At 38.3% G+C, this 27,913-nt stretch overlaps 2 protein-coding genes across 3 annotated transcripts in view; both read left to right on the forward strand.

Moving 5' to 3' along the window:
- entrep2 (endosomal transmembrane epsin interactor 2) overlaps positions 1-12,654 on the forward strand; it is an 85,131-nt gene extending 72,477 nt beyond the window's left edge. Inside the window, exons 5-12 of the mRNA XM_086070390.1 lie at positions 1,679-1,786; positions 2,550-2,710; positions 6,247-6,382; positions 7,293-7,368; positions 7,444-8,223; positions 9,794-9,865; positions 11,132-11,445; positions 11,701-12,654. Of these exons, the coding sequence (XP_085926516.1) occupies positions 1,679-1,786; positions 2,550-2,710; positions 6,247-6,382; positions 7,293-7,368; positions 7,444-8,223; positions 9,794-9,865; positions 11,132-11,445; positions 11,701-11,898 (1,845 nt within the window). The 3' untranslated portion in view covers positions 11,899-12,654. The remainder of the gene's footprint in view (positions 1-1,678; positions 1,787-2,549; positions 2,711-6,246; positions 6,383-7,292; positions 7,369-7,443; positions 8,224-9,793; positions 9,866-11,131; positions 11,446-11,700) is intronic.
- Positions 12,655-14,529: 1,875 nt separating this feature from the next.
- Positions 14,530-27,540, forward strand: golm2 (golgi membrane protein 2). Of its 2 annotated transcripts, XM_086070854.1 has the most exons (10): positions 14,530-15,613; positions 17,994-18,048; positions 19,143-19,245; positions 19,579-19,669; positions 20,610-20,721; positions 22,072-22,155; positions 22,388-22,666; positions 22,784-22,915; positions 25,685-25,852; positions 26,947-27,540. In XM_086070854.1, exons 1-10 carry the CDS (start codon positions 15,287-15,289, stop codon positions 27,021-27,023), a joined length of 1,428 nt encoding a protein of 475 aa, XP_085926980.1. In that variant the 5' UTR covers positions 14,530-15,286; the 3' UTR covers positions 27,024-27,540. The 2 variants fall into 2 exon arrangements, with proteins under 2 accessions (XP_085926980.1, XP_085926981.1); XM_086070855.1 differs by lacking the exon at positions 25,685-25,852 and having other exon boundaries at positions 14,532-15,613.
- Positions 27,541-27,913: the final 373 nt, after the last annotated feature.

The following is a 27,913-nucleotide window of genomic DNA, read 5'->3' on the forward strand; positions in this document are numbered from 1 at the left end:
TTGCCTTAGTGGAATATGAGTTACAGCAGTTTTTATCAATATCAGAAGGCAGCCATTTTGCCACTTGCTGTCGAGTGAAAATTACATCACAGTTGCTCAGGTCTCAGGTAACAACCAATCTCAGCTCAGCTTCAGAAAACAGGTGAGCTGTGATTGGTCGTTGCCTGAGCCCTGAGCAACTGTGATGTCATCTTCAGTTGACAGCAAGTGGCAAAATGGCCGCTCCCTGAGATGGACAAAAACAGCTGGATTATCCTTTATAACTCATATTCCACAAATGTAATATTAATCAGAATGTCATGTTTAGATTAGTGAGGTTACATATAACATATTATTGTCAAGAACTGTTTACGGTTGATTTCCCCTTTAAATAATCCCCATAACACTTCCTGTATAAATTGTCGTTTTTTCACAAGATTTGTACATTTTTTCCCACATTATTTTATACTTGTTGATACTGATACTGTATATACAAACTATTATATCAAATTATTGATTAGTTCTTCTCATATGATGATATTGATATATTAGCACTGTAAATGAACAAAAGATATCAAAAGTAGCTGTTGTATAACTGCTCTCATACTAAATGTGTGCATTTGCGTGTGCATTTTCTGTTACAAATTAACATTTTCGCTTGCCCACATGAAACAGGACAAAACTGTCAGTAGTTTGTAACTATTTACGAAAATCGGTTGATTCATGGCCAAGCACATACACTATTATTAAATGGCCATTACATATTTTATTGCAAGTACCTTTGATGTCGGCTTATCTCAAAATTGTGTAGGCTACAAGATCATATAGTTAAAATAATGTGTATTGCACGTTCAAAAGATTTATGCAAAATCCTTCTTCAAAATATTGGTTGAAAATTGAAATCCAAATTCTATGACATTCAGGCCATCCTGATTCCTAAGTTTGACTTTTATGCCAATTATGGAAACTAGATATGCACAAAATGATCACAGCATTGCATGCATTAAGGAAGCCAGGTCATAGCCGTGGTCATGCTGAGGAAGGTTACCAATATCGCTCTCAATTTTTCATTTGACTGGTGTACAGTCCACCCCACCATGGGTTAATGTGTATATATGGGTCATTGATCTTAGATCGGTCAAGTGTTTGCTCCAATTATGTTGTAGGGTTTTTTCCCCCACTCAATTGAGGTGCTTTTAAACTTCCGCTGTTATCAGTCCTCTCAAAGACAAATTCTCTTCCTCGGGCCAATTTCCATGCAGGTGGTGTTTCTGTGCTGCCCAGCAAAAAAATCATTCATATCATACAGTTATTAAAGGTTTATGTGGTATAAGCTTCGAAAAGAGTACTCCTTAGTCTCCTAGCAGTCGTGCATATTTCCTGGATTAGAGTACGTTGGTGTCTGTTGATGAGTTGACTTCCCCCATTGTATTAGACTTATTATATTTGACCTTGTACTGTTATTGTAGTCAGGGTTTGAGTTAAAGTTTATGGAGGTCTTTGTAAGAACTCTCCAGTGCATAGTTTCCACTGATTTCCTGCTGTAATTTATATGACTCTTAAGGAAGTCTGGCATACTGTAGCATGGATTGAAAGTGTATTTTATCAGAATATTTACAGTATGCTGTTCCATTTGCTTAATGTTATATCCTGAATTTGATAAATTTTTTCCTCATCTTCTTCCTGTTCCCTCTCACAGGAGCTGCTGTTCAGCGTATGTGCCCTTAACGTCATCTCCACCATTGTTTGTGCCCTAGCGACAGCCATGTGCTGCATGCAAATTGTCTCCACTGATGTGCTGCAGATGGTGAGTGTGGACAGTTATAATGGGAGGCCTTTTTTTTTTGCCATAAATGGGAAAACAATCGCTATCGCCTTCGAATTGAATTATACAACGTGATTCCCATTCTCTGTCCCAAGCCTGTCAAGATATCATTGAGTTTTTGCAAAAGTCAGCCGAGAGCAGCTGTCAAAGGATCTGTGTCCTGTCCTCCAGTGAAAATGTGCATAGGATGCTTGAAAGCATCTTGTCATTTATTGTACAGAGGTGGATTATTCTCACAAGTAACCTTTCCTGTCATTTTATGTGGAGCAATAAAACTATTAACAACTGCTTAATACTTCTTGCCATGAGGGAAATTAACATGACCAAGCTTCATTTGTTTTCGCACCAAAAATAGTTATTTCATTTGACTGCACTTGCTGATCAAAAGTAGGAACTCTGCCAGTGCGAAAATAATTATAAATATACTTTTTTTCTCAGAAGTAAATTATATTCAGTGGGGAAAAAAGTACTGCATTCTACTAAATGTAGCTATAAGGCAGTCTCATGAAAAGTAGAAATGCAGACTGGTTGTGGAAAAAAATCCCCAGTTCAAATACTGTAATAGCACCTCAAAGAAAAACGTGTTGAAACTGTACAGCAGCGAGACAGAGCTTGATCAATGAAACAACAGCAGAGCTGCAGAATAAACTTTAATAACTGAGGGAGATGTTGTGGGGACTTTATGGTTTGAAATAACAAACAGGGACTTGTACAACGACAGCTTGTCTCTTTTGATGTGTTTCAGTTTATGCCACACCGAACAAGAGAGCTAAATGCTGATTGTATGACTCCCCATGGAACCATCCTCCACCAAACATTGGATTTTGATGAGTTTATTCCTCCCATTCCACCACCGCCTTACTACCCCCCTGAGTACACCTGCACACCATCAATGGATGGACAAAGGTAAGAATCAAAAGACCTCTCGTAAGTATCCCATTCTTTTAATTGCTCATAAGGTGTTCCCAAAATGTAGTATACCGTATGAGTGTCTTCTATTTGATGTTTTCATTGACTTGAGTCTGTCAATAAAGATATTATTCTATTTGAAAAATTATATGAAAATAAAAACCCAAAAGCACAAGCAAGAGCACGGATGGGCAACTTAGAGGATGGAGGTGGGCCACAATTTTTCATCAGCGCTACCATGGGGCCACATAGGACTGCACACTTTCTAACCAGATGTATGTCAAAAATGTTATTATTAATATGAGCAAAATATGGGCGCTATGCAATGCTGATCAATATCCATCATAAGATCATTAATCATTATTATTTAATTGGTTTAATGTTGCCCATAGTTCATTGAATGTGTGTCCTAAATAATAATTTAAAGTTACACGTTGATAATTGTGACTGTGACTTGGTGTGTGAAATGTTATCATCCTGGTTAGTTTCTTAGAATGCTAAACTAAAGTGTTCACTACCTGGTGTCTCACCAGTACATAAGCGTGTGGCCTGACATGATTGTTTTTGTTGTGTAACTGTTATGGGGCATCATGGGATAAATTTGGTTGACTTCAGTCATGTATTTGTAGTTCTTTACTGGTTTACGTAGTTAATCACAAATTGCCTTAACTTTTAAATAATAGAAATCTATAAGTTTAAGTAGGATGTCACTACTCTTCAAATGGCCTACCTACTTACTCAGTAAATTCTGTAGAGTAAATTTGACTCTATTTAGAATGGGACCAAATAGACTCAGTTTTAGAGTAATATTTACACTTGGAAGAGAGTAAAATAAGGAATTGGAAAAAATCGAAAATCAAAGTAACAAACAAACTCAAAACTACACTATGTTTCTTAGTGCAGTAAATGAAACTGAAGTTTAAAAAAAAAGTCCACTGATTACTTTAATATTGACATGACATTAGTCAAAAGCATCATCAAACATTCACATATATCTGTAATTTGTAATTTAAAGTTGGTATCTTTCCATCAAAAATGAAAACTGCTTAAGTCATTCCTATATATAAAAACGGAGATAGACATTTATTTACTAACTATAGACCAATATCACTTTTGCCACAGTTCTCAAAAATTTTAGAGAAACTTTTTTTACATAGACTGGACACTTTCATCAAGAAACACAAGCTCTTAAGTGATAATCAATATGGATTTAGAGGAAAAACGATCAACCTTGGTGGCAGTTATGGAACTTGTAGAAGCTATCGCTCCAAGTATAGATAATAAAGAATCTACTATTCGGATTTTTATAGATTAAAAAAAATAAAAAAGCATTTGATACTATAGATCATAGTATATTATTAAATAAATTAGAGAGATACGGCATAAGAGGCTTAGATATCGGTATTTGCAGTTCAACAACATACAATCATAACAATAGATTATCTCTCATGGCGTTCCCCAAGGGTCAGTGCTTGGCCCTAAGTTATTTATATTATATATAAACGATATCTGCTGTGTCTCCAAAATACTTAAAAGGGTTTTGTTTGCTGATGACACAACTCTCTATTACTCTGGAGAAAATCTGAAACCGCTTCTGATTACGGTGGAAAATTAATTGTAAAAAATTGGTTTGACACCAACACATTTTTTCCAAATTTAACCAAATCAAAGTTGATAGTTTTTGACACGAAACAGGTCAAGCACCAAGTCACAAATTAGAGTAGATTCTAAAGAAATAGAAAGAGTGTATGAAAATATATTTCTTGGTGTAGTGATCGATGAAAGATTAAGCTGGAAGTCGAGTTGAGGGGTATAAGTGTCTATAAAACATTCAAAACATTCAAAACAAGAACAAATATGAAGCAAAGGTGTGTTACAATTGTAGGTGTAAATTTGTGGAATCATTTTGGAATCAACCTGAAAAGTATGTGTCAGCCTTTGCTGATTTATAAATCTGCAAAAATGTTTGCTCATCAACTAAGTGTACAATACTGTTGGCATATCTATGCATGTATAAGTGCAGGTGGACTCAATAAGTTTTTTACTTCTTCCTACTCCCTTTTGAACACGTAAGCTATGCTTAATGATGATTATGTATGTAAAAAAAATAATTTTCTTTTAAATCTTTTTATTTTAATTGCAGTATTTATGTTGCTGGTTTATATATGTCACTAGACACTGTAATCTTGCCATAAATTTTGAGCAAAACTAAAATATAAAAGGTAGATTAAAATGATTTGATTGACTGGGGATCAATCCAGTGTACCCTGCCACTTTCCAAAGTCGCCTAAAAAAGGGTACCACTCACCCGTGACCCTGAAAAGAAAGTGGTGGGAAATCGATGGATGGCTAAAGAGATGGATTTAGGCTCTAAGACCAAGTAACACCAAACCAAAGAATGTTTCATTGGTTGGTTAGTTTTGATGCAATTCTTGTTAGTGAAGTAACTCACAGTGATATTATTTTATTTTATTTTGTAGTATAGAGTAGTAAACCATGAGAGCGTACTGCTGATGCAGTCAGAAAGCATGCCATAAATATAAACACAACAGGGGCAAAATTTATAGGGTCCCTGTGCAGAGCCAGGCGTGTATCATATCATCCTGCTGTGGCTAGTGGAAAATCTCAGGTTGTATTTCATTCTTGTATAAAGGGGAATATTGGTGACCAAACAGGATTGAGGTATTATAAATCAAATTCACCTCTTGACGCCCAAAATTGAACCAGCTCACAGGTCTTTTCCGAGAAATTAGAAATCAAGCTTGACATACAACCATTAAAGTTATTTCTTCACTCAGCAGGTTTACCCAATTTTTCCTAACTTTGCAACAGGAACAGTGTGTGGAAGTACATATATGTTTATTTTTCATTACATCCTAGGTACATTATTGTTTTGTTTTGTTTTTCACGATATAAGTCAATATGGGACCATTTGGGAAAGAAAAAATTGGTTTATGGATGGTTGGTTCAAGTGGATTCACAGTAGCACCTCCCGTCTGTTCCCATCCTACATTAACCGGGAACAGATGGACAAACAAACCTGAAGGCAAATCTCGAAGAATTTTTACTTTTATTGATAGTTCTTCCTTGGTGGTGTTCTTGTTTTTTATGATAGCATTACTAAAGCAACAAGTACTACAGTGCACACTCATAAATTAACTGTCGCTAATCACTTTTTTGTGGGGAGGAAAAAATGCCAGGGCATTGGTGGAGGATGCGTGGTGTTGAAAAAGCTATAACATTAACATTTTAAACTCTACAATGCACCTTTAATGAAACATAACATACTGTTTTGCTAATCCAAGTGTGGTTATTTAAAAAAAACTGTGGCACTAGTCTTTACTTTGTTAAGAGCTGGGTGTATTATACAGGACACATAATATAGTTTAGTGTTGAAGAAAATACGGTTGAATATGATCTTTGTTATTTCTTTCAGTTAAATGAATTTCTGGAACTACATCTTCATGTTAATGTTGTTTTATGATTGTTTATGAATTGCCTGATCAGAAATATGAATATTATGTCCTTTACAGAGGCTTGCATTTGGACTTCCCCCATTCACCCTTTAGTACCATTTATGGGGTGCCCATCAACAGCCCTGGGACACTGTACCCAACTGACCTGCCCCCACCATATGAGTCTGTGGTGGGACAGACTCCTGCAAGCCAGGTGAGAACAGTCTAACTCCCGATAGGTTTGCTGCTAGGCCAGTTGAGTGCATTGCCAATCGGGTATTTGTTCCATGAGCATTTGCATCTTTCCCAAAAATCTTTTGTGCTGTACCACAGAAATTATTTTCTTTTGGATTGAATTAAGAGTGATAAAGCAGTTTGTTTCTAACGTAAGTCTGAAAATGTATGTGATTGTAGACAATGCAAACCATTCAGTACACTTTCTCTACCAGACTAGATTTTTTCTTTACTCTTTAGTCACAGTCGGAGGCAATTCAATCTAGCATTATGTGCTGCTGATTTGGAACATTTTCAGCAAATGTCCCTGAAGAGCAACATTTTTCTCTCATTTGTTTGCAGACACTTTCCCTGCAATTCTTTTTTTTTTACAGCTACAAATAATAGCTGTCATGTATTGTAATAATGGATTGTTTTATATTCTCTTTGTGATTCATTGCAATTTCCTAATTTTCACGTGATCAACTCTGGATTTATTGTTCCGAGAGAGCAACATTTTCTTGTTTTGTCCTTTTCCTTTCAACTCAACACCAAAATCAAAATTTCAAATTGATCACAAAAAACCCAACCAAAATTGAATTGCTAATTACAAATAACAGGAGCTTCCGATTCAGATACTGATCAGTTAGAAATAGAACATTTATAACAATTTGAGCACCCATTACCATTTTGCATGACCATTAGAAGAATGTCAGGTGTACTGTTTCCTTTAAATGGAAAAAAACAAAAACGTTATGACATAATATGGTCTTATAGTGCCCCCTTCAGCTCTTGTTTGCTATTGAAGACCACATGCTTCACAATATTTACTTTAAACATCCAAAACAGCACATCAGAAGTGATCTTATGAAAATAGAAATGTTATTCTTCTAATAATTTACACCTGACAGGTCACCACCAGTATCGAACAACAGGCCACTGAATCTAGTTTATGTGACAGAAACACAACAGGACTCAGCACTCAAGGTAACTCTTCAATTAAAAAAAAAAATAATCTATCTATCTTTTATTACTGATTATGTCTTTGTTTCATATTTCAAGCCTCTGTAGACAGTGCATCCCTGATGGTGTCAGAAGTTGCTGATCACGACCACACTTGCTCCTCAGAGGACTTGTGTTCTCTTGAGGTCCAAGGCTCCGATTCCTCTCCCTACAGCACACACCACACAGCACCGACCGATGGAAGCTGCACCAGCCTTGAGCTTTGTATGCGCACACGCTGCCATCATGGCTTGTCCAACATCGACACTCGCCCCAGTGACACCGGATTCAGTGAGTCCTCACATACCCAGGAATCCCTTGAACGCTCTCCGGACTGGTCCTCGGAAAACTACAGCAATTTGGACCAAGAGGATTCTGCAGACAACTCTCGTGGATGTGAGGATCTTCGGCCTTCCATGCATCTTTGTGATGAGCTTGCATCAGCCAAACATTTGCCAGAAGAGCCACCAAAAGTGTCGCCGCATTCTCTCATTAAAGCACGAATGATGAGCCGGAAACTCCCGCTTGCCGTCGCTATCTCCCCGCCTCCTCCTCAGCCTTGCTCCCCCACTTCAGTGGCCTCTTCTGGGGGAACCTTAGCCATCAGTCCCTTAGCTCCCTCTCCCTCTCCTTCCCCTCCCAGTAGGCTACGAGGCCCCCGGTTGTGCTTTAGTGTTTGGTCCCCCTCCTCTACTCCGCAGCCCCCCTCTACCTCATCTCAAAGTGGACGTTCACCCGCAGAGAGGCCTCGAGTACTTCGTGCCGCCAGGAGGTACCGCAAGCTGGCACGTATTGTCCGCTCCACCAGTGACCCCATCTCCTGCTCCTCCACTACTGGAAGTAAGAGATATTGTTTTTTACCTGACAACTATGGAGGGTCAAAACTGCCAAAATGTTAAACAAATAAATAAATAAATAAAAGTGAAAAATAAAAACGGATATAAATAAAAAATATAGTTCAAAAATGTAATACAAAAAATAAATATACATGGAAATAAAAACTATATATATATATATATATATATATATATATATATATATATATATATATATATATATATATATATATATATATATATATATATATATATATATGAAGAAAGAAAGAAAAGTAAAATAAGTACAAAAATAAAAAACGAGATTCAAAAAATTTAAATAAATGTGGAAATAGATATAAAAATAAATGTGGAAATAAATACAAAAATAAATATATAAATATAATTAAATATCAATCAATAAATAACGCTCTGCTCTCACATTTATTTATTTCATGCTGCAGACGCTATGTCAGGTCGAACTGTTTTGCAAATGAGGGGGCGGTCCTAAGCGTGTCTTGGGTTGGGCTCCGCTGTTGCAAACTGCCTAGAGCAGGGGTGTCAAACTCATATTAGCTCAGGGGCCACATAGAGGAAAATATATTACCAAGTGGGCCGGATCGGTAAAATCATGGAAGGCCTATATAACTTAAAATCAATTATATGCAGATTTTCACTATTTGCTGGCCAGTCCTAAATCGCGGAGCGCAACTGTAAATATATTATCCTAAAAAATAACACAAATGCAAATTGAACGCGGCATTTTTATGTTGGTCTATGTTTTATTTTTTTAATTTATTTTTTTTTAAACAAACTGTAACTTAAAGTTGTGTGTCAAATAATGACATCCATAGGAATTCTGTTTACAAGTTACATTGTTAATCTGAGGATTGCTTGTGAAATTACAGATTTATATGCGTTGATTGTGGTCGGCTGATTAATTTAATCAGACATTACTCTTCTTTTTTTTTTTAAGTTTACAAAATCATCTCGCGGGCCGGATTAAACCCCTTTGCAGGCCATATGTTTGACACCCCCTGACCTAGAGTGAGCGGGTCGGCGAGCAAGGAAGTCTCGCCGGCTTGCATGGAGAGCTCCAGCAATGGATGAGTATCTTGTCCACTGTGGTGACCCAAGACACGCTTAGGACCGCCCCCTAATTTGAATAACATTTCAATCTGACAGAGTGTCTGCAGCATGAAATAAATAAATGTGAGAGCAAAGCGTTTTTATTTATTGATTGATATTTAATTCTATTTATATATTTATTTCGATTTTTATTTTTTGAATCTTGTTTTTTTGTTTTTTTGTTTTTTTATTTACTTTTATTTCTTTATTTATGGACATGTATATATTTTGTTGTTTTTATATGTATGTATATATATATTCTATATTTATTTTTTGTATTCAATTTTTGAATTATATTTTTATATACATTTTTATTTTCACTTTTATTCATTTATTTATTTATTTAGTCATTTATTTATTTTTTAATTTTGGCAGTTTTGGTCCACCATAGAAAACTGTCACTGTTAACAAATTACAATGGACACATCAGTATCAGGTTTTAAGATGCTCTTGGTCTTCTTCTACAGGAGAATCTTGTGTCTCCACGTCTGCAATTAATGCTTCAGCTAGAGATTCAGCTCATACATCGCCAGAGCAAGGTAAAGCAATGCCTCAAAAGATGTTGGCTTTCTTATTTTTTTTCTCTCCAAAATGTATTTTATAGTTAATACAGAGCAGTGATTCAATTTTCACATTTATGTTTATAAACGAATCAAAGTCAAAGGATTATTCTTCCTTAAATTGCAGCTTTATGATTACAGGCTTTTTGTAGGCCATTAAAAAGTATTAAAAGTAATTAAATATATTTTGTTCAATTTAAGGCCCTAAATGGCATTTAAATAAGATGCCCAAAAAAATTAAAATTTTTAATATCATCGATGTAAAAACATTGTTGTTCATATTTTATTTCACATACGACGTTGTACAAAGCAGTCACTATGACGAAATTTAGCAATAGTAAATATGATTTTTTTTTAATATACAGTATATACAGTATATAGGCTATTTATTTGTGGGGACTAGTTGTAATTTACAATAAACAAAATGGCCTGGAGTCCACAAGTTGCTTTTTGTTCTAAATACCTATTTCTCTGAATTTTAAAAGAAAAACATATCGTTCCTGTCACTATTGTCAAACATGAAATACTAATCCCACCTAATGGCAGAAAATCACCTCAACACAAATGTATGACAATAATTTACCTTCTGTTTAGTATCTATTTTTAACTTCTAACTTTATGAACTGCTTACAAATAAAATTACTATATCAATGGTTGAAAAGATACATATATTTGTCCACTTTTATGTTAATTAACAAGAGTATAAAAATCCTTTATTGTACATCAATTAAGAACAGATACTTGCGATTAATCGTGAGTTAACTATGGAAATCATGCGATTAATCACAATAACAAATTGAAATCAAATGTCTGCCCTAAACAGCATTTGCATATATTTATGTATGTACAGTATATATGTGTGTACAAAATTTATATAGTACAACGTGGGCATCAAATTTGTTTTAAGTTGCGTTAAAAACAGCACTAAAAAGCATTAAATTAGACTTGCGGATACCCGTAGAAACCATGTGATATTAATTTGGCAGATGGACAGACAACTTGAATGAATGATTGCTATGTATTTTTCATATTATATTGAGCATTAACTGTAATCATATGTACGGTATGTTTGTGTCAGACTGTATGGAAGTAAACTTTGTTTAAGGTTTGTTGTATGATAATCCTTCATCCTCACCAAGTGTAAGATTAGCAATGGAGCTGCACCAAACTTGAAGATTGTTACAAATAAACCTATTTTTTTCTTTCTCAAAGCACATCCTTTGTTGTCCTTTGTTTCATCTTCAGAGCAATCGGGTATTTCAGCGGAAGGCAAACCAAGTCACATATGTGCCAAGAAGCAGCAAAAGGAGAGCAGAAAAATAGACCTCCACCTTAAAACAAGAGCTCTGCAAGCACACTCCCCCCATGAGCGACCACAGTCCCTGGCTGACCTCAAAATGTATAAAGACACTAAAATATTGGTGGCCAAGTTCCTGGAGCATTCAAGCTGCAATTTACCTCCTGAAGTCCAGCAAGTTGTAAACAATATCAAGTGTGTTATCAAGTCAGATGAGAAACACATGGAGGAGGCCATATTTAGTGCCAATGTCATAGATCAGGTAAAATTATCTTATAGTCTCTCTCTCTCCCTCTCTCTCTCTCTCTCTCTCTCTCTCTCTCTCTCTCTCTATATATATATATATATATATATATATATATATATATATATATATATTTAATGCGCGATTAGCGACTGCCCCTTACTTGGAAAGCCTGTACTGGGGGAATATATCTGCCTTGTTTGCCATTTTAATTAATGAATCTCTGTTGAGCGGCAACACCAAGTAAGCTCATGTTTCTATGTTGGTGCACAGGTGATGACCCAGCGCATCAGTGGCAGTCCCAGGAAACGTGGCCAAGAGGATCTTCACCTCCAAAGCTGTGGTGCTTTGAGTTCCTCCCCTTCCATGCGCCGTCCCAAAAATCTCCCTCAAACTACCGGCACCTGTACCAATCCTCTGGACTCGCCTTCCTTTGAACAAAGCCTTGAGTGCAGAGAAACTATTCTCTGACCACCATCTTCACAAGGACCTGCATCTAAGCTACGAGGGCATTCCCAAGTGCTCATGTATCACAGCTACACTGTGCTGTGCGGTAATTCATAAGCGGTCCGGCATTGTGAGGTCACGTTTGCACAGCATGACTGTGGCGTAAGCAAAGGGGAAGAGGCTCAAACGACATCTCCAGGAGCCCCAAGAGAGTGTACACAGTCATCAGCAGAAATAGTAGCAAACTCAGAGTGAGCCTGCCTGTCTGTAGTGGCTTTGTTTTTTCTCCTCAACAGAAACAGAATGTTTCTCCCTGAGATTTTTTTTACACTGAGTTTCATCAAAATGAAACACATTGACGCTAAGCTGGGATCTGTCATTCACAGACAAACGATATTGTGTTACAGTATTGGTATTTTTCTCGTCCTTGTGTGAAACAGGAAGAACAATTATAAATATAAAATATTCAACTGTGAAATGGGAAAAAATGGGCTTTACTAGCCAATGTTTAAAGATTTTGAAGAACTATAACTGATAGGGTGGTGAATATTTTGTGGTGCCACTGGTCCAAAAGCATTACAAACATTTGAACTTACCTCATTGTGTTATATTTCTTATCAGTGTTCCAATAAAAGATGGATTTGTATTTTTTGATTTGTGTTGTTATTCCAATTGAAGTTGTAGATGTTGTAAGGTATACAATGTTTTGGACAAAATATTACTGTTAGTAAGTTAATGAGGTTTTTGGTGACTTTTCTGTTACAGTGTATTATCTACCACGACCCCGCTATAACGTGGATTTTGTTTGAGGAAAACATCGACTTGTCTGTCATAGAAATACCTGCATAATCAGACTTTTACAGCTTTTACGTTAATATAAATGCAGTACAGTATGGAAAACATTGATTCAAATGCAGTAGTAAGTCAATATGTACATAAAATAATGAACATTTAAGCAGTTTTGTGGGATTTTCATTTTCTGTGCTTTATTTGGCTGCTGGTAATTGTTAGATTAGGCCTTTTAATGATCAGATAGGTGACATGAGCAAGGCCGTTGTGTCGCTGTGACCTGTCCTGGCTCGGTGTCTTCCTATCTATCTGCACTCTGGAATACTTGTTAGTTGAAACCAGTTAAGACTATCAGGTCACACATTTTCACATGTGCCAGGCTGAGCCGCCCCCGTGTGGGTGGGGGCAGGCAACACAGTATAAAAGTAGGAACCATTGTGGACAGATTATACCTTCTTCCGCATTATTAAGAGAAAAAGGCCCCACAGCTGTTTATGCAATCGTTCTGGCATCCAGTTAATCGTTCAACTAAGAATATGCAATCTTCTGGTCGTTACTGTTTGTATAATATCACAAGCATTACAGATAAAAGGACCGGGCAGGGGTTCATTCAAAACATATCATAACCACCGACTCTTGTGAGGACAAGCGGTTAAGAAAATGGATGAATGGATGATTCAACACTGAGGGCCGAACCCTGCGTGGCTTCTGCGCGGCGCTAACTGGTATAAATGAAGTAATCTGGGAGTGTCTAATCCACAACGTACACGCAAATGGGGCGCGTTTGCCAATCAGCCCATCAACCCCTAGAAACTGGAGTGTTCACCCCTTAAACCAGGGGTAGGCAAGTTCGGTCCTAGAGAGCCGCAGTCCTGCATGTTTTCGGTGTCCTGCCTCGAACCCAGGTGTTTCAAATCATCAGCTCATAATTACGTTCTACAGGAGCCTCTCAGCTGTGTTCGAGGAAGGAGAGAACAAAAACATGCAGGACTGCGGCTCTCTAGGACCGAACTTGCATACCCCTGCCTTAAACCTTAAACAAAATGATCAGAAAAGACTTGGTGGGAAATCTTTTTGAATTATCCTTGTGTATCCTTGTGCTTCTTCTCCGGACGCTCCTTTGTTCGTTCACATTCGACATTCCCTGCACCCGTGAATGGCACACAATGTGGGTCACATGACATCATGTGAATACTATCGATTAATTTGATGGATGGAAATAATGGAAATAATGGATTTGGTCTTTGTTTAAAATTTTCAGTCATTGTTTTTTGGAAGATATATCCCAGATAGGCTGCCAATGATCCGCTTGTGGATAAGTGGTTCTGAACTTCAGATAATGGATGGATGTATCAAAAGTGCTACTTTAATTGGTGCTTGGTATCGGTGACTACTCAAGAGTTGAGTACTAGTACTGGCGTTGGTCTGAAAAAAAAAGTGGTATTGAACACTTTAATGGTAATTAACCCAGAAATGGCCATGCGACTAAAATTTTTTGATTTCTTATTTTTGCCCTTTTTTGTTTTAACTCATTTTATTGATAAATTATCCTAATCAAACTTGGCAACTTTTATCTTTGAAGTGTACTGTATTTGTTTCTCAAATAACAAATACGCGTTGTTTTAATGGTCACCATGGAAGAATCAAGTGTTTTGCCTTTAATTTCTGGGGGGGGGGGCGGCTTTGGTCACAACTCATGTGAACTAACTTGCTTCATATCCTTGCTTGCTTTATATCTTTGTTTGTTTACATTCATGACGGACGTGAAGAAAACTCCCAACCGCTCAACGCAAACAACACACACCCCGTTCCCCGTGCCACGTAACACACCACACAAAGCACAAATTATCGCTTTTATTCTGAAAGTAATATCCGCTTAGGCTGGAACAGAGCGTTGTATTCACTCCAACTCGACTCACGACAGAATCAGACGTCGGAAGACAGCCCTGTGAATCAATGTTCGTTTTCTGAAGGTTTGCTAGGTTTCAACTGTTGGTATTGGCTCGTGTAAAACATTTATTTAGCGTTAAACGTTGCCGTGAATAGTCTCCGATTGTGTTCGCATTTCAACTCATTGTTTGTAGCTAATGAAGGGCTGTCTGGAGTCGGACTGCAGTAGTGCTTTGGACGCTAACGTTATTCGCAATCGAAGGTAATCGACACTCCTGTTAAATTGTGACATCAAACCCCTGAAATAAAACGGTTCGAGCGACGGGGAGTTTACGTGAATCTGGCTGGAAAGAACTAACCGTGCGCATAGAGCTCGAGTTAGCAGTATCATTTTGTGTTCTCGCGCCTCTGCCACGGAGCCGTGCGGTGATCCACTTCCACGTCTCGTCTGCTGTGCAGCGTTGCACTCTGCCAGCTGGGCTAGGCCACGTCCTTCTTGGGCTGACATTGGGCGGACTTGAGGGAAAATGCCCAGTATGCGGAAAGAAGACGGTGAGAGATGTGACAAGTCGTAACCGTTAAGGACTTGCGTGTGCTGTTTGTGTTTCTGAGCAGTTGCCGCATACACACGACACGGCATGTCACGTACACTGATGAATCTCACAAAGGGGGAATACTCGCTGTGATACACAAGGTTAAAAGCTGAAGTGACAGTTTAAATTAATGTTCGGATATGATCGGCTTTGGTGCAAACCGACGAGGAGGCCGCCTCCCGTCCTTCATCCTCATCTTCCTCATGGCGATCATCGCCATACTGGCGTTCAACTACTGGACCGTATCCAGCAAGCACGGTCGCTTACTGGATGAGTTGGTGGAGGTGCAGTCGCGGGTGAAGCGCACGGACGCGGCGAGGAGCCGACTGGAGAAGCGCAACTCTGAGCTCATAGCGCAGGTGGACACGCACAAGAAGCAGCTGGACAAGAAGGATGGAGACTACAGCGTCATGGAGGGCAAGCTGCAGGCTCGAGACGCGCTCGTCAAAAAGTGCACCGACGAAAAGGTATGGAGTCTCTGGCAGCCGTGTGCAACTACTGATTCACCACTACTATACCAAAGTTATTATTTAGCCGTGATGATTTATCATTGGTATTGCCCTTGTCCAAAATCTCCAAATGTACAGAAGGCCCAACTGTAGGTTTACAGTTGTTGTTTGTCAGTTTTGTCCTACCCAAGTGTAAAACCACAAAATGCATCTAATGGCAACTTTGTACTGATTGTCTGGGCTTAATGGAGCATGCGTGATGTAGAATAAGCTCATCACACATGCATCACACTACTTTTGTATGCTTGAATATTTGTGAGTATACATTTACTCTGGAAAATACAGTTGTTTAATGTCAAACGATAGCCTTATGGAGTACATTACTCATCCTGTACCATTGTTTTTGACAGTACATCACAAATGTACTTAAGACAACAAGCTCATAAAACAATTTTCCACTCACACACCTACACTACCAACAGGTGGATGGACAAACAAAGGCATGAACTTCCTTGTTGGTGTAGTAACTACAAGTTTGTTAAAGGTTGGGCACCTTTCACTGAGCTATGAGCTTAGTTATTTCAGGTCCACATACCTTACAAAGTCTCATGAGTATTTTTTTCTCTGATAATATTTGGTCATATTTATTTCACAGCTACTGTAACAAATTTGGCTTTATTGTGGCGAGGTGTACTTTATGGATTAAAAGTTATGCAAAATGTACACCAATTAATAACATTAGCCATGTGTCCTAAAATGTCTGCAACAAGATCTTATAATTTTACCCTCCTTTTAGAGCCCTATTAAAATCAGTTTGTTATGAGGGGCTGGCCTGCCTCATGCTCGCCGCTTGGTTTGGCAACAGAAGTACAGTTTTGTGTTGTCATAATAACTGGTGATGTATAGACAGCGTTCCGCTTTATGACATGAATTGTTCCCCTTTATGTGTTCCATAATGTACAGTTGTGTGTTCTTTAGTATTTACCATGAGTAAATGTTGTGGCGTGTTTAATCAGCTGACACATTATTGCTCACTATTGGAAGCGAGCGCCAAGCGCCGCCTTGTTTGCTGTTGCGTATTCTGAAGCTATACTTCAGTAAAGCATGTTGTACTAGCGATTCAATAGCCTACGGAGGTAAATGACGAAAGAGTAATGTACAGCGACTTTGATTGCCGCTCTGGAAATTGACAATTCTGAAATTACAGAACAAATCTAAATGACGGTCTGAAGTTGCATTTGAGGAGGGTTTGAAGTCTGATTTATCCCACTTGGAGTGTCCCAGTTTTGCCCTCAAAGCGTTCAAAGCAAATGTAAACAACCAAAAATGGCTGATTCAGATTAAAAAAATATATATTCTGGTTAACACAGTTATTCCAAATCATGTCGTCACGTGAACATCCAACGCTTTGAGGTAGAAATTGACGCCATCCTATTGGGATTATTCTGATTTCCCACTTTCCTCGAATGCAACATTTTTCCTCGGTGTAACAACACTGCTCATTGTAAACCATTGGACTTTGGATCGTTGTAATTTGATTTGTGAGTATTGTTTTGATTTGAAAATGTGAAACACTGTTTTGACTATAACAATATGCTTGGTTTGTATGAGAGTCACAGGCAAAAGCAATACAGTAGCCGTGGAAATGAGACGTTGCATTGTGGAAATAGCAGAAATGCCCAGATGTTCGGAATTGTCAATACTCGGATGTTAGATTATGTGACCAAAAAAAAGTGGTTATAGCATTAAAAGTAATCCTTTTGCTGTCTCATAACTCCCAGTAGCCTCTGAACGTAAAGACATTCAGTTAACGTATTAGTGGGAGGGCACTTATTTGTATTCTTTCTTCTTGGTTGTTTCACATGGATATGCATACATTTTGAATGTAAATTCATCTGCCTGCACTCCTGTGCGTCACTCACTTCACGGACCTCACTCTGAGATAGTCCCTACAGTACATGCCCAAACTCAAAAAGTAATCAAGCATTATTGAATTGCAAGCATTACTCGAAATAATTTCTCTTTTTTATGAAGGAGCAGTTTTCCTAATCACATTGTTTGAGGAGCAAAGCAACTTAAATTTGAGCAGCCATATTTTTGCAGTTTAATCTCAGGCACCCAAAGCAATGATAAAAATACAACAATATAACGGGGAGGTTGAATGTAAGGGCTGCAAGCTATTGAATATTTAAATTTAAGTATCTTACTGAAAATTTAATGGAATCGTAATGTATTCAGATAAACAGTGCTTGTACTTCATCCATTCTGTTTTACAACAAGCAACCGATTATGTTCCTTTTTTATATAATCAACAGTTTTTATTTATTAAATTTACATTGTGCATAGCCACAAACCAGCCTTTTGACCTTTTGTAAACGTTTTGTTCTGTGTTGTCTAGGTTAAGATGCAGGGTGATCTCTCAGCCCAAATGACAGAAATCCAAAGGCTCAAAGGTAAGACTAGAAAAAATGGCACAATCAAACTTAACTGAACAGAGGACTTAAATAACCTGCTTATGCCGGATACCAGGTACTATTAGGGATGGCTCAGTACCACTTTTTTCCCCCCAACACCAATACCAATGCTGCATCCTTAAGCATCGGCCGATACTGAGTCTGTACAGATTGGATTATTTTTTACTCTAAAAGTCAATATGTCTATGCAATGTGCTTGATACTGACATCTAAAAATCAACAACTATTGTGGTCCTCTAAAGAAAGAAACAAAACACGCTGAAGTCATGTTTAAATTGTGTGGCTTTATTTTTTTTAAAATTTGCTCATTCACTTTAAACACAGAAGACCCAGTGGCACCATTCACATGTTTGAAATAAAATAAAAGGGCAAATTTGTGCATTAACAATATCACTCAAAGTAATCCCAGTTTATAAACAGAAAATTCACATTATACTTCAATGACATTGCAAAACTACAATCAATAATTTTCTAAATTACCATAAAATAACAGCATCTCAACTGTTAAAACTCATGTAAATTGGATGGCTTCTTAAGACACAATTAGGGCAATACAAATCTAGCCTGTATACTAGATTTGCTGCACCAAAACAGAAACAGAACAGCAAGGGCGAACAGAGTGCAATGCAATTTATTGTCTATCTTGTCTTGCATGCAATTTCTGATGTTGAACTGCATGTTAAACACTCTTATATGAGGACATTTTATGGAACAGGTCAGACTGGTTCTAATAAAATCAATCCAATACCATCATCATCAGTCATTTTGGCCTGGATCAGATCGAACCATCCCTATTACCTAGATCAGGGGTGCTCGAGTTCAGTCCACGAGAGCCCCTATCCAGCCTGTTTTCCATGTTTCTCTCCACTAACACACCTGATTCATGATCAGGATCGTTATCAGGCTTCTGCAAAGCTTGCTGATTAGCTGATCATTAGATTCAGCTGTGCTGCAGGAGGGAAACATGGAAAACAGGCATGATAGGGGCTCTCGAGGACCGAATTTGAGCACCCCTGACCTCGATGCAATGAATTAATAAATACAATGTATTGTATTTGTCTGTGTTTGGATAGAGCAACTGAGTGATTTGAAGCAAGAATTTATGAAACAGGAAGATCAGCTAAGAGAGGTTAAAAAGAATAGAACCACCTTGGAGAGAAAGCTGGAATATGAAAGGTATGGTCATGACTTCTGCTTTGTGTTTCTTATAAACTTCATTGCAGTTTTCTTCACTGTTTGACCTTAACATGATCTAAAATTAATATATATGAATCCTCCAAACCATTTGTGTACATTTTGAGACCGAAAAGCAATGATGGCTTGCTGCATTGTTCAGATTGCTCCAATGGCACCACTATCATACCCCGACTCCGTTAATTGCACATTTCAATTTACGATGCAGCTTTCTCATATATAACCCACCCTAATCTGTTTTAGGTTGTATTCATTATTTCTAGACAGTCATGTACAATCTTTGACACGTGTCTGTATTTAATGTGTATTCCCTAGTTTGCAGTGTGGACGTCAGATTGCACAGTTGAAAATTGATTATGAAGAATCAAAGAAGACTCTAGAAGCGGAAGCTTTGAAACTAAGACAAGTTAGTATTTGCTCTTATACCATTTTGTGGTCTGTTCTTAATTCATAGTGAACTAAAGCGTTTGAAACATGAGACAAAATTAACCTAAAAACATTTTTTTTAAATTACAAAATAATACGATTCCAAGGATTACTTTGGTTAAAAACGTGGTGAAAAGGCATTTGATATTTTTTCGACTTCCCCTTTGGAACAAATGGGGATAGGGGAGACGTGACGTATGCCGTAAAGCAGACTGCACATTTGTAGTTTTGTTTTGTGTGTGGCAATGTTCCCACCATCCTCCTCAAAGTTGTTTTGTGTCTGTAAAAATGACACTGACCCCTTCAGGCCATGACAAAGGTTCTATTAATCTAGCCAATGTTTCAACAGCAGAATTTTGAAAATATGAATTGAAGGTTCAAAACGTATTTAAATAGTTTTTGACTGAACCCCTTCCTGCTCTCAGTTGGATTGTGGGATTCCTGTATTGCCTTGGGTTTTCCCTCTTTTTCACCTATACATGTTAGTATGTATGCATGTATGTCTATTTTGTTTCTATGGTTGTTGTATTTTGCATTTTATGGTCTGGAATTTTTGTAAACACTTGTTTTTAAAGTCGCTATACTAATAAAGATTATCATCATCATCATAATATCCAGTTTGGCCGTGGCAATAGCCCCGCTTGGGAAGATTTTTGGCGCGTAATTAAAAAAAAATCATACTTGGTTAATATGTATTGATTCAACGAACCGAACCGTTCATTGGGACGTGTATATTATATGGTTTAATACAACATATTTAAATTTATAACACCATATCCCAATCAATCTTGTCTACTGACAAGTACATTTACTGTATATTTCAAAATGCAATGTGATTTTTGTTGTATTTTTATTATTTATTTAACTTGTGTGTTCAATTAATGATGTGCAAATTTGTCTGCCTTCTGGAAACATTTTAGAATGCAATTGACAGCCAAAAGGGTGGAGTGGCTGGAAGACATGCCGAGGACGCTTTGGCTGAAGAGCGCCGTACAGTGGCAACTCACCGGCGTGACAATTCAGACTTAAAAGGTACTGAGGATTAATTTCCATGTACTTAAATTGGAAAATTGCAGATGTTTTTAATGCAAAAAATTATGCTGAACTCTGATGCATAGTAAGCATGCTCGCTCGCACCCCAGTCAACAAGCTGTCAGGCAAAAATGTGCTCTGTCTGCGCTATGATAGTATTGTGGAACTGTTGTTAGCACCTCTCTTAATGGAAAAAAAATACTGAAAAATTGCTATCACATCATCAATGTGCATTTTTTTCAGGGGTGGTGTTCATTGTTTATTAATAAGCTTGTAGTCACTTCTTGTTTTTAATCTAAACTCCAGCTGCCTCTTGTCTCTTCAAAGGACATTGATTGGTCCTATCAGTTTCTTTTGGTAAACACCAGGGTCCAACAAGTTGGCCCTGTCAGAAGGCAGTACTGGCCCTATACTGTATAGCCATTATATAGTATGTTGAGTTTAAGTGATCATTTTATATTTAGCATCTTTATAATGCTTATGACTGTTTACTAACTTCATTAAAACTAAGGCATTTCAAATGCACAAAAGAATAAATTACACAATTATTAAAATATTTATTTAGCACTGACATTTGAGCAATGCACATTTTTTTAAATGAAGGCAGCTGTTCACAAACTTGTTAGCGCCACTGACAGTTTTTCATGTGACGACATATTTTGACAGACAAGCATAGAATCATATAAAAGCAAATAATTAAAAATATTAACTCACCATGCGTGTTGTCCTAAAACTGATGAATAAAGTTCTCATGAGTACACAGTTGCTGTCTGCGTATTGTTGGACTTAATAATTTGGTGTTTGGTGAAGCGTCGCTCATCATCGCTGCCCTTGTTATTCATTCTGTGGTTCCAATGCTGCTGGTAAGAATCTATTAAGGCTAGCGGCGATCAGGCTAGCCGAAGCGAGTGACATGAGGCTGACCCCAATTATAAAAACAATATTTTTCCAAAATATTTTCTGCTTCATTGCTGTAAAAAAAAAAATTGAGCAGCACTGCTGAAGCTCATAAACTGTAAAATCAACAGTAGCCTACAGTAACTAAAGTAATGTTTAGCATCAGTCAGGACTTTGAAAATACTGTATACAACACTATGTACACTGTTCTTTGTCACGGGAACATGTGTCCAAATGTTTTGCCTGATATTCTATATGACTCCTTTGTGTGCTATAGAATGCATTTCACCATAACGTTTTCAAAGCAAAACAACACACCTATTTGTTAAAAGGGGTTTGTTTGATCTTTAACGTGGAATTATGACCTGTTTCTGGCTTGATTATATTGTCCCAAATATCCAATTTATTTTTCTGGATTTACATAATCTGAATTTATTCCTTATTCTCTGACAGATATAATGGGTAAACCAGGCAGTGATGCTGGCATGCCTGGTATTGAAGACAGTGAAGTGGGAAAACTTGATGAAGTGCAATTTGGTAAGTAATTCACTAGTTGGTTGATATATTGGTTGATATGTGGAGATATTCTTTTTTTTTTTTTTAATAAAAATACAGCATAGAGTTTAAGGAGTCCTGAATGGATAAGTGGTAATACAAAGTGGCTCTCACAGTGTGGTTATGCACGTCAAATTGTATCTATTTTATCTAAAATCTACCATATTGAATTCATAGATGTCATTTCTCACTTTTCCTCTCCATTTTTTAACAGAATTGAAGAAGCCAGCCATCACACTGAAGCGGAATGAAGCCCCTGATGTGCTTGTGGGCGCTGGTGCTGGACCAGGTGTTGGGGCAGCTGATGGCCCAGGGGTACAGGGCTTATCTCTCGACCAACCCCGGCTCCAGCAGGACAGGGGCGAAGGCCAGGCAGCTGTGATTGCCGCCCCAGGTGTCATCAATTTAGCAGACAAACCAATAGTATTTGAAGAAGACAACAAGTCGGACATCAAAGCAGATGAACTGGGTGAACAGCAAAGACAACTTCGAGGTAAAATCTTCACTCCAACCATTCTATTGACGATGATTTCAATCATTGGGGGGGGGGGGATCCATCATGTACACGTGTTCGCAATCAGGACAAACATGATTTTTTTTTTCTTGTCAGCTCCAGATGTCAAAGGCGCAGGTGAACACTTGAAGGGGATTCCATTGCCTGCCAATCCTGCCCAGGTACCCAAACCCATCCAACCACACCGCAAAGACCAAGTCCCAGCAGGAGCACCCCAACATCATCAAAGTGAGTATGGCCAAAGGTGTGTTTTTAAATAATTGGTTTAGAAATGGATGCTATATGATAACCTTGGAAGTGCAACATGATTATTGAATGGTGGCACAGCTATTATTGTTAGACTTGTGCTCTGTTGCCGCCCTAATGTCTGTCAGGTGTGCAAATAGTATACTATTGTACTCTACCTAATACTAGTACAGTACATGACTTGTGCGTACAAGACAATGTTGACAGATTTTTCTGGACACTTTCAGGCTCCTCAGTCCTGATCAAATATTCAGATTGTCAGTTTTTCTGCTGGATACATTAATAAATCATTTGTTTAATTATGACATTAAAGGGGAAGTCAACCAAAAAATAATAATCTTGACAGTAGTATGTTATATGCGACCTCACTAGTCTAAACATGGCATTCTGATTAATATTACATTTGTGGAATATAAGTTATGAAGCAAAATACAGCCATTTTTGTCCGTCTCGGGGCGGCCATTTTGCCACTTTGACTGTCAACTGTAGATGACATCAATGTTGTTCAGGTCTCCGCTAACAACGGGCGATTGGTCGGTGACAACCAAACACGGCTCAGCTTCAGAAAACAGGTGAGCTGTTGCGTGAGCAACATTAATGTCATCTTCTGTCGACAGCAAGTGGCAAAATGGCCGAACCTTGAGATGGACAAAAATGGCTGGATTTTGCTTCATAACTCATATTCCACAAATGTAATATTAATCAATCAGAATGTCATGTTTAGACTAGTGAGGTCACATATAACATTATTGTCAAGAAGTGTTTAAGGTTGACTTGAAGCCATCTACTCAAGCTTAGAACCTTTGGGCTATTAACAATTTGGTTGCATATTATGGAGTAGGATATACATTTAAAAAAGAAAGGACACATTTTCATTATCCATCATCATGATGGATTCAAAGTCCAAGTGAAGATCATTAGTCCTGCGCGCCCAGACTTTTCACCCTTTCAGGGGACACATGGCACTTCCCAGAAGATCCTTTCCGACTGCCTGGCTTCTGCTCTGCAACCAGTTTCCTCCTCTCCCGTTTTCTAATAGTATTTTCCTTCTGCCTGCCTTAAATGTCACTATCCTGCTTAAAACCCTGTATTCACCTCCAATCGTCATTTCCCCCCACCATTCTTCTGCATCCATCTTTTTATATTTGATACAGTTTCCCCAAGATCCACCAGAAAATTCTGTTTTGGTAGGCAGCAAATCGGCACAAATATAGTAGCTACAAATATTGCCTGTTTTGCCCTTACTCGCACATGGTATGTTCAGACAGCTAATAAGGGTAGTTTATGGCTTGAACGTACTGCTGTTTTAGCTGGGAAAAAATACTGTCCCATGACATGTTTATATCCATCCATCCATTTTCATGACAGCTCATTCCTCACAAGCGTCACAGAGGTGCTGGAGCCTATCCCAGCTGCCTTAGGGCAGTAGGCGGGGTACACCCCAAACTGGTTGCCAGCCAATCCAGGGCACACAGAAACAAACAACCATTCACACTCACAATCACACCTAGGGACAATTTAGAGTTTTTAATTAACCTGCCATGCATGTCTTTGGAACGTGGGAGGAAACCGGAGTACTCGGAGAAAACCCACGCAAGTACGTGGAGAACATGCAAACTCCACCCAGGAAGGCCAAAGCCCGGACCCGATCTCACACCCTCTACACTGGGAGGCGGACGCACTAACCAGTCAACCACCGTGCCGTCGTGGTTATACCCCAATATCCAAAATAACATTTCATACATGATCACATATTCTTAATATTTAGCACCTGTAATAAAGCCCAGTTAAAGCCTCTGCATTATTTTTCATGCACCACAATGTATTGCAAGTAGAACAAGATACAGTACAGTTTTACTTACATTTGTACAACTAATAATTTAGAAAGTGCCGATTACCAATAATTGTTTGCAAAATTAACTTGAATACAAATATACTTTTGAGTCCTATAATAAGGAAGTAAGGAAGGGTCAGCTAGACGGGAAAGCAAGCAGTCTGTTCCGAGCAGGCTTATCAGTCAAGGTCACTTCGCTATTGCTTTATGTACAAGTGAAAAACCCATTGTTAAAGAAAATACAGATGTCCACAATACAGTATAAACTTATGTTAATACGTATTGGTTATTTTCCGTAACAGGACAGTAAAGAAAGCCCACAGTGGCGACTGCCATGATGCATCTTCTGTGAACATAAGGTCGCGCGCATTATGATGTCACAAATATGCGACACTACCATAGGGGAGGGGTTGAGGAATTGGGCACAACTTGAGCCACAACCACAACAGATGGACCAACGTGGCATGTCGATTATTATTGGGGGATTTCTTTATTATCTGGTTTATCTGTATGACATTAAATTGGTCGATTATTGACCATCAATATTATCGTGCATCCTTATTATATATACTTTAATTAAAGCTTGTCAAAGTTAATTCTGCACGTTCATTTCACCATACCGGTCTCCGCAGTATAAATGAAACACAAAAGTCAAGTAAACAAACGTAGTATTTGCTTCAGTATAGTGCAAACGTTGGGCTGCATTGAACAAAAGCAGGTCTCAAGCCCCCCCGCCCCAAAAAAGTCACCATAAAGCTCAATAACGCTTCTTCCATCAGCCACTATGCATCCATTTTCCTCCTCTTTCCGCTTCATCCCTGAACTCTTAAGCATTTACTATGCAGTATTTCAACCACTCCTTCTGTCCCTTCATTTCTCTCCCCTCCTGATGAGGCCCCCTTCTCTGCCTCCTGCAGGCCGGTTCTTTGACGAGATCGAGTCCCCAGTAGATCCGCAACATGGCTCTAAGCTAGCGGACTACAATGGGGACGATGGCAATGTGGGTGAGTATGAAGCCGACAAGCAGGCCGAGCTGGCCTACAATGAGGAAGAGGATGGTGATGGTGGGGAGGAAGACGTTCAAGGTGAGCCAGGCAGGGGGACTGGACTGCTTGTCCAGATGTGTATTCACCATTCCTTACTTGCCCCCTCACTCCACTCCTCTTCTGCTGCCAACCCTCCCTCTCGCATTCCCTCCCCAACGGTTTGTGATTAGAGTAGCTCACATTGCCATGAGTTTGGTCCTTGAATCCATCATCAAACAGACGTGCATAGCATTGGGTTTCTGGGCCCAAAGGAGAACTGCAACACATGCAGTTATGAATGAGTAAAAAGAATGATCTAAACATTTTCTCTTTTGAGGAAACCAGACCAAGGAACTCGGGGTTTGGTGAATGTGATTCACTCGCCATCTCCTGCCTGTGCTTCATTCTTAGCTATCATACCTGTCTGAGCTGACCCACATCTAGACAAAAATAGCTCACTTGTGTTTGATAACATGTATGTTTTCTTTGAAACGCTGAAATTCACACCCATTCTCATTTTTTGGTGTCATATTTAGCCTTGGTAGTTATCGGTTTTGTTTGGACGCAACACAATTTGAGCCATTGCCTCTGATTCTGATTAACACATTCACTCCCAGCCATTTTCACTGAAGCAACCTCCATTTGCTCCCCCAACTGTTTTACTGGATTTTGACAGATTTTGAAAGACCCACAGAATATTGTGTTCTATTGCTTTAAAAACATGGAACCTACCAAGACTAGGAATAAAGTCTCTTCTTCATTTCTATCTGTTTCCATTTTGCAGCAATTAGCATTAGAATAAAGCTAAGTTTCATAATTTTTCACGAATCTGTTTAAAACGGTGGGGAAGAGTTTTTTGCAACATGGTCCTGGTTGATCTCTTATACTCTGCTGCCACCTGCTGGCCGTTTTTTGTAATAACTACCATTGCTTCAACCGTTCTCTTCAGTTCAGAGGCTGCATCAAAGTCTTCTGTATGCTCTGGCTTAAAAAACACACATAAAAAAAACGTATAAATGCATCGTTGGGACACGTATTTACCGGCTATACGTTTTTGGGAGAAAATGAGTTAATTGTTGTCATGCTGACTGATTTGACATGAACTTTTTTTCTATCTTCGAACACTTCTAATTTCTTTTTGCCTTTTGTTCCAGATGATGACGACCGAGACTTGCAGGGAGAGCGAGCTGTGGATTATGGAAAGCGACATCAAGCCATCGACATTCTCTGAATGTGAATTTTGTACAGTAAATTTTCATCCAAACATCCTGACTTCCTTATTTGGACATCGGTATGATTCAGAATTCACAGCTTGCATCCTTATTAGTGTTATGGACCACCTCTACAGATTACTACTGAGAAATTTCAATAATGTTACCTAACAATCCATGCCAAAACAATAAACAGTATAATCAGTTGATGTGTGAATTGATAAGGGAGTTAGGACAGGACAATATGCAGTAAGTGGTCTATAAATTGACTATTTTGCTGTAGGACAGAGTGCCTCAATTCATAGCTGAGTAGTCTAAAATAGCATAGCTGACATATCACCTTTGGAATGTTGTTTTTCCTTTTTGGATGCTGTGCTGATATGTTTCTGAAAAAAGTTAATCGGGCATTTGAACTTTGACCACAATAATGGACTCTTGCAAGGATGACGTTTGTTTTAGGTTTACAGAGATGGGGAAGCATTTGAAATGCCAAGGACTTTGCTTACAGTCTATTAAATCATTTTTGTCAACACCTAAGTGGCATTCATCCTCTTTTCTAAATGATACTATTTGTGCTTGTTAGACTCTAGAAGTTGCCATATTACTGAGGCTTTTACTGACATATGCATCTCCCCGATTAAGGTTTATTTCACATCTAGTTGATCTTAACTGGTACCATCTGTACTGTAGAGTTAGATTATTTTGTGTAATTTGTGGCAATGTCAACATGATTACGTTTTGATTTGATAATTTAATTGTTTGTATAGGTCAATCTAGCCATTCACTTAATGCTTATGTTACGACAATGTTATTATTTTTTGAAGTCCCATCTATCCATTAATTCTTTGGGCCGCTTAACGGACAATCAAGTCTTTGCTCTATGAAAGTGTTTTTGTGTAAAGTACCAGAA

This window comes from Leptonotus elevatus, chromosome 3 (genome assembly GCF_054856555.1).
Source record: "Leptonotus elevatus isolate MCC_2025b chromosome 3, RoL_Lele_1.0, whole genome shotgun sequence".
Classification (NCBI taxonomy): Eukaryota; Metazoa; Chordata; class Actinopteri; order Syngnathiformes; family Syngnathidae; genus Leptonotus; species Leptonotus elevatus.